Source organism: Neovison vison, chromosome 4 (genome assembly GCF_020171115.1).
Source record: "Neovison vison isolate M4711 chromosome 4, ASM_NN_V1, whole genome shotgun sequence".
NCBI classification, from domain to species: Eukaryota; Metazoa; Chordata; class Mammalia; order Carnivora; family Mustelidae; genus Neogale; species Neogale vison.
In genome coordinates this window covers 46,200,504-46,208,037 of record NC_058094.1, presented here as the reverse complement: position 1 = coordinate 46,208,037, position 7,534 = coordinate 46,200,504, and the positions used below count along the sequence as shown (strand labels likewise).

The following is a 7,534-nucleotide window of genomic DNA, read 5'->3' as shown; positions in this document are numbered from 1 at the left end:
ACACCAGCACTTCTTAACAGAGTCAGACTCTGACAGGGTTCATCACGCACCTCTCACTCCTACTCACCTGGAAGTGAGGGGATGATTGAAGTCCAGGTAGGCAGGTTAATTTACACCCTACCTGACTCCTCAGGCACCTGGGTGCGGGGCTCTCAAAGTCACCACCACGCCCACCCCTCACAGCGCATCTCGCGCAGGCGCGGAGTCGGGAATCCCGAGCCCCCACCCACACCCCATACCCACCCCCCCCACGGCCCCCCATCTCCGACTTTGGCGACTCCCCCACGGCTAGCGGCTCAGAGGAGATTCCTCTGTGGTGTAAGAACACGTTGCCCAAAATCGGACAGCGGGCTGCTGACAGGATTTTTTTTTTCCCCCTCAGAGAAAACTTTTCCAAACCTGGAAGTTGGGGGGAGAGAAGAGAAAACGAGCGTCCCTGACTTCCTTCCCCATCCCTAAATCCCGCCTCAGCCCCGCGGGTGTCGCCCAGAGCGTGGGTGGCGCGCCGCGAGGCGGACAAACCCGGGCACAACCGAGAGCCAGTGAGGAGGGCCGCCAGCCAGCGTCCGCCGCTTTCGTCGCCTGAGAAGTTTCGGGAGGGAGGAGCCCGGACCGTCCGGCTCGGGTGGGAGGGCCGGGTCTGGGGAGGAAGCTCCTCCTCTGCGCGTAGCCCGGGTAGAGTAAACTCCGGTCTCCAGAAAAGAAAAGTCCGCTCCGGCTCCAGAAAAGGAGCGGCTGGCGCGTGGCATGAGCTGCCTCGTGACCTAGTGTCCCGCCGCGGGAAGTGCCTGGCCGCTCCAGCTCCCGCACAGGGGGGCGGGTGCGGGCGCCGAGCGCAGCCGACGAGCCCCGGAAACCGCCGAAGCGGCGGGCACACCCAGAGCGGGCCAGCGGCCTGAGCGCCCGCGCGGTTCACAACCATGAACCGGGAGGGTATCTGCAGCGCCCTGCCTACCATTCCCTGCCACAAGCTCGCCGACCTGCGCTACCTGAGCCGCGGCGCGTCAGGCACCGTGTCGTCCGCCCGCCACGCAGACTGGCGCGTTCAGGTGGCCGTGAAGCAGCTGCACATCCACACCCCGCTGCTCGACAGGTAGGACACCCCCGCGAAGTCCCGAACATCAGCCCCGGGCCAGCGGGCTCTGAATCCCAAACGGCGGCTCCGCTTGGGGGTCGGCCCCGCCTCTCGTCACCTCTGGGCAGCTCTTCAAGCCTGGGGGCTTGCATGGTGGGGAGAACTGGCTTCTCTGAAGATGCACCTTTCGCATTCCTCTGCTCATCTCTTCTCTCCACTGCCCTCCCCTTTTCCGTCCCTCTTACTCCTGGGCTTCCTCTCTCCCGACACAAAAGTCAAGGTGTTTCGGTGTGGGCCTTTGCTTGTTTTTGTTTTGTTTGTGGTTTATTACGTATAGTCATGAAAGTGTAGATACCAGACTCCATTTGGTCCAGTTTCTCCTGCCTCTCTCCCAGCGAAGCCTGTCCCCAGAGAAGTGTATTATTTTGCTAACAATGCACTGAATCAGAAGACAATTAAACTGAAGACCAGAAATTTTTTAATGACTCTCACGTCCTGCACAATTTCCGTGCACTGTCTGGGTTTTAAGGGAAAGTTAGGATTAGTTTCTGTTTCCAGAAAAACATTTCAATCCTGTACCATTGATTGACCTGTGATCGAATGTATCAGTCAGTGGGGCTAGTCATTAGTCTTATGTATTTGCCTTCCAGTAGAGGTTTAACTAGGCCCTGCATTCAGTTCTTGGTGAGTTAACATCCATGATTGCAACACTCTCCTCTCCTCCCCCTATATCTAATGTCAGAATTCATCATGCTGGGTGCCTGATTGGTCAGAGGCTGTTAGTATCCAGTGTCAGATAAATCCCTCAGCTTCAGCCCTGCCAATGTTACTGGACTTTCCTTTGCTGTCTTGCTATCAGGCTGGGGGCGGGGGGCAGATCTCACAGTAAATTTGGGACACCCCTGGAGAGTGTTCCCACTTTTTGTATATCATAATCCAGATCTACTGATAGAGAAGATGTGGTGTCTGTTTCACATGGGCCTTGAGTTCTGTGGAGCAAGTGCTGGGCGAATGTGCACATGTATATGTAGTCAAGTTTGAAGGGTGGTGGTTGGTTAGAAAGGCTGAAAATATTTTAGCATCAGCTATGTAAATTTATGGATATCTAACCCTAATGCACCCTTTAGGTATTCTAAAGCAAGTTGATCTTCCCGTTTTGGATGCTGCTCCTCTAACCCTTTCTATTCTCATTAACAATATTCATAACCTAAAATTCTTAAGGAAATTGGTGGAAATTTTGTTGTCAAAGATGTCATAAGGACAAGCTAAACCCTCTGGCGTTACTGCATCAGGTTCTTTCTCCCACCTGTTACCTAAGATGTTAACATTAGCAGTATTCATGGAATCTGAACATAGAACTAGGCTATGCAGTTGACTCACAGGGTGTCCGTTTCCTCACTTATAAAGTGGGAATAATAAATGCATGCACATGGGCTCTGGTGTGGAAAAGGTTTGCATTGTTCTTTGACACCATCTGGATGAAAATAAGTTTATGTGCAGTTACACGTTCTTACTTTAGTGATCAGTGAGTCATTCCCTGTAATCTGACTTCTGCCCAATGAGTGGCCCTTCCCCAACAGTCTCCTCTTTATGTGTAGATGTGTCTGATTGGTTTTTCAAACATGGTGTGGATGACATAACTTTTGTGACTGAAATTTTGATTTGGGTATTTTGGTGATATATCTGTGAAAGCTGTATTTAACTTCTTTGTTTTTAAAAATATAAAATCCATTTTAGACCTATTTATTTTTGGCTTTTTCTGTTTTGCCACTCACTCAGTCCTCCTGAAATCTGAATTCAAGAAGGTTCCTTGATCCTTTCCTTTCTTTGATCAAGCAGTGGAAGGAAAAAACACAGGCTTTGGAGTGTCACAACTGCAATTCAAATCTGACTCCAACCCTGCCGCTTAATGTTGGCCTATTAGAAAATTATTTATCTGAGCCTCAGTGCCCTCATGTAGAGTGCGTTAAGGTAACCAACTTTAGAGTGTTGTTCTTCAGATGATAGTACATATAAAGTGGCTGACACATAATGGGATCACAGTAGAAGGAAGAATGCCTGATATTCTTAATGAGAGATAGCACAAGTATATTAAATATCACTGAGACTTCACCAGCATGCTCTCTCTATGGTTTTTGTTTTTTTCTTTCCAGTGTATCCAGAAATCTCTAAGTCCATTCTCTGTCTCCCTGTAAGTGCTAACAATAAGATGTAGTTCTTACTGACCTCCATCTCTTACTGTTTCAATTTAGGGTAGGTAAATTTAATTAAAACAGGTCTCATAAACTGAATAATAGGTGGCCTCCCAGTTGAAGTATTAAGCAGCTGAAGAACAGGGAGAAGGAAAAAGGTGTTTACTTTATGTCCGCTTGTAACTCTTGAATTTCAAAAAAAATATATGATCTATTTAGAACATAAGTAAGATTTTTGCTTTATGTTGCCTTTTGTTTGCTTTTAGAGCAAACCTCATAGTCTGGTGTGGAATGTCTGTTGTTTTCCTATTTCAACAGCCATTCATCCAGAGCTTGAGTGGTTTAAGCACCAACTAATCATCATTGTTTACCCAATAAATATCATTGCTTACCGAATAAAATTTCTGTTCTGTTATTGCCACTACCAACACATCTGTCCATGGTAAAAACCAGTGACATCTCCAATTCCCTTGCATTTTTTTTTTTTTAAATATGTCTATCTTAGTTACCACCACCTGGGCATTCTATTCAGCTAGTGTTTTTCTTTCCATTTTCACTGTGACCTTTATAGTTTTAGACTCCCATTGCTTCACATCTTTAATTAGTATTATAATATTCTAATTCCTGAATTTCAAACTCTCCCCATTTCTGCTGATCCAACATCCTTCTGCTAAGTTAATAATCCTAAAAGTTTGTTCTGCTTATATCATTACCCTTCTCAAAAACATGCAATCACAATTTGGTAACTACCAAATAGAGTGTAAATATCCTTAACTGACTTTAGGGCTCTGAGATGAGGCTCTAGCCTACCCTATTCACCTTCATTCCTTTCACATGCTCTCTTAGGTATCCTGACTCATATTAAACAATCTGCCATTTTCCAAACACAACATTCACTAGTAACTTCCTAGAATACATTTGATACATATCTATTAGATCTCTACCAGGTACTGGGTACTGTTTCAGGTCCTAAGGACATGCAGATGAGAGAGAAAGGTGAAGTCTTTTCCTGAGTTCCATTGTATAATTTCTAAGCATTTTTTACTCTTATGCAACTATTATCATATAGTCATTTAAATCTATAACATTTAAGTTTATTATTTAAATGTCTGGAAAAAATGCACAAGGTATGCAACCATGAAATTTAGTATAATACTCTAATCAAATATAATCTAGTACAATATAAACTGTGATTAATTCAAACAGCAATAATTCTATTATCAATGTACTTTATAAACTTACTCAAATATTGTGTTCTTTCTTATTCCCAGGAAAGTATAATAATAACCTGTGTATACAGCACTTTTTTCTGTCAGTGGCTCAGAGAAGTTATTATAGTCTCTAAACAGGCCTGTGGAATGTATATAGGGTGGATATTATCTACTTTAAATGTGAAGATACTAAGGGACAGAGAAGTTGCATTATTTACATGAGGTCAATTAATAGGAAACAATCTAATCTTAATGTTATAGGCATGATTATTGTATATTTTTCATTACTTTGAAATAATTATACATTTTCTTTCTTTAGTGAAAGAAATGATGTTTTAAGAGAAGCTGAAATTTTACACAAAGCTAGATTTAGTTACATTCTTCCAATTTTGGGAATTTGCAATGAGCCTGAATTTTTGGGAATAGTTACGGAATATATGCCAAATGGATCATTAAATGAACTCCTCCATAGGGTAAGTATTGTGCATTTTTAGTAGCTATAATTCTGATATTCAAGCTGTCTGGAGTTTTGGTTTTACATATGATCAGATTATTTGGAGAGATGTAGTTGAGTCAAAAGAAGAATAATGGAAAACAATTACAGTGATAAAGTTGGACAATTTATGGCTTCTTTTGTGTTGTTAAAAATACCAGGGATTCAGGCCCTGCATTCTGTAGGACTGAGGTTTTTCTGCTTAGGTTACTGATCCTGAGGTTTAAACTGAATTCCAGTAACTACATGTATATATACAAAGGTAGGGGAGGCAGAGAGAAGAGACAAACTCTGTACACTACAGAGATAAACTCTGTACACTGTCCTGTTAGTTAAGCTAGATTTTATTTTATGTTAAAAACAATTTAGGATTCAAATTAAATGTTTATAATACCAGTTCATAAAGTTCTAAATAGGTCAAGTAAGTCTGTCTCTGAATACCAAATATATTGGTTTTTCCAATGATGGACAATGGAATGAGCCATTTACCTTTTTATCCAGGTACTAGTTATTCTGGCTTTGACTGTGAATCCCATCAGTGGTTTAAGCACCAACCAATCATCATTGTTTACCCAATAAATATCATTGCTTACCGAATAAACTTTCTGTTCTGTTATTGCCACTACCAACACATCTGTCCATGGTAAAAACCAGTGACATCTCCAATTCCCTTGCATTTTTTTTTTTTAAATATGTCTATCTTAGTTACCACCACCTGGGCATTCTATTCAGCTAGTGTTTTTCTTTCCATTTTCACTGTGACCTTTATAGTTTTAAACTATATCAGTAAGCAAATTTGTGGATCATTAGTCTCAAATTGTGTGTATTCATCATCTATTGTTGTTTGCTTGAGCTTATATTATTAATACTGTATGCAACCTGCAGTTTCTCCAGAAATCTTTTTTAAATCACTTGGTCTGTTTTGTGAGTGTTAGTTTAGTTAAAACCTGGTAACGTGATCTGTAAAACAGTTAGTGGATGCTCCTAAATTCTGATACATCACAGTGTTCCTTAAGCAGTAAGAGAGAATGGGTGCCACTGTCAGCCACTCATGTAGTGACTTCCTCTTTATTTCAAAGTATATCACTATTTATGATAGACCACCTGAGACCAGGAGACATTATAGTAACTGATGTCTGTGTATAAGATTTGTATAACTAACACAACAATCAAGATACAAATATTATTTAAGCAAAATTTCATTTTTTAAAAAATGAATATAAATATAAATTCTGATATTTTCTTCTCACACCCCAGTACCCATTAGATACTCTGATGCCCCAAATTGGAGCCCATTAGAAATTAAAGAGCCTCCTTCAAGGGACTCCCAACCCCTAGAAGGAATCATAATTTAGAGTGAGTGTTCTTCTATCTCTGTCTCCACAATCAAAAGCCTCCATGTGATACTATACTGCACAGAGGTCTTATGACTCTTTTGAACTACATAATTTTCAGAAGAAAATCTTCTAAGTATGTTTATTCTCCTGGGAAGGTACACCAACTTTTATGTTCATATAATGCAGATGAATATCACTTGTAAGAACCAGGATATGTAACACATTATATTTTAAATATATCTGTATTATACACACTTAAAAATGAAGATGATCTTGTTCTCTTTCACAAAGGCAAAACTCCCAAAGACTAATTTTTCAAGCTGTAATATAAAAATTATATGATAAGAAGTATAGGATATTCATGCTTAATAAATGAATGTAATGTCATAATTTTAATTGATGTAATGATTATTATAGTAAGGTATGATTTTATATCAATAGGAAACTTAAATTATGAATTTTGAATTGGTGGTTTGGTATGTACTAGAAAGAAATTTTCTGTGTGTGTGGGGGGGTGGGTGGGTGGGTGCAGGTAAGTTACTTCATATAAACCATAGAATAAGAGATAGGTGTGAATATAGACAAGTGTTTGGGTATTACACAGAAGAAGAAGCAAATTGAAACGATGTTAAATGAAGAAAGAAGAGCCAATACCATGTAGTTGTATTACTAACATAAACTTAAAGAAAGTATCAGTACTATAAAGTCATTATTATCTTTTCTAAAATTGAGGAAATTAAGATATACATGGATGTTAAATAATGTCAAATTGATACCATGATATACTATGTAATAAAAATGAACATGTGTCTTGACCTTTATTTATACTGTATTCCCACATAGAATATTTAATTTTCTAAGTGGAAATTTAGTGAATATGGTCACTTAATTTTCATTTTGTTTATTTTCATGTATATGAAGAAAACAGAATATCCTGATGTTGCTTGGCCACTGAGATTTCGCATCCTGCATGAAATTGCACTGGGTGTAAACTACTTGCACAATATGAATCCTCCTCTACTTCATCATGACTTAAAGACTCAAAATATCTTATTGGATAATGAATTTCATGTTAAGGTAATTACTTATGGTTTTAAAGACTTTTTGGTGTTGTTTTTTTTTTTCTCTAACTAACCATTTAATATCCTCTCTGTTTTCCATAGCCTATAATTCTTTTCTTCATTGTCCTTTCTTCCATCTTCAGAGGCTTATTTATTCATAGGCTC

At 40.1% G+C, this 7,534-nt stretch overlaps 1 protein-coding gene across 1 annotated transcript in view; it reads left to right on the top strand.

Moving 5' to 3' along the window:
* Positions 1-686: 686 nt before the first annotated feature.
* Positions 687-7,534, top strand: part of RIPK2 (receptor interacting serine/threonine kinase 2) — a 31,251-nt gene continuing 24,403 nt past the window's right edge. Inside the window, exons 1-3 of the mRNA XM_044245358.1 lie at positions 687-1,093; positions 4,798-4,951; positions 7,230-7,385. Of these exons, the coding sequence (XP_044101293.1) occupies positions 921-1,093; positions 4,798-4,951; positions 7,230-7,385 (483 nt within the window). The 5' untranslated portion in view covers positions 687-920. The remainder of the gene's footprint in view (positions 1,094-4,797; positions 4,952-7,229; positions 7,386-7,534) is intronic.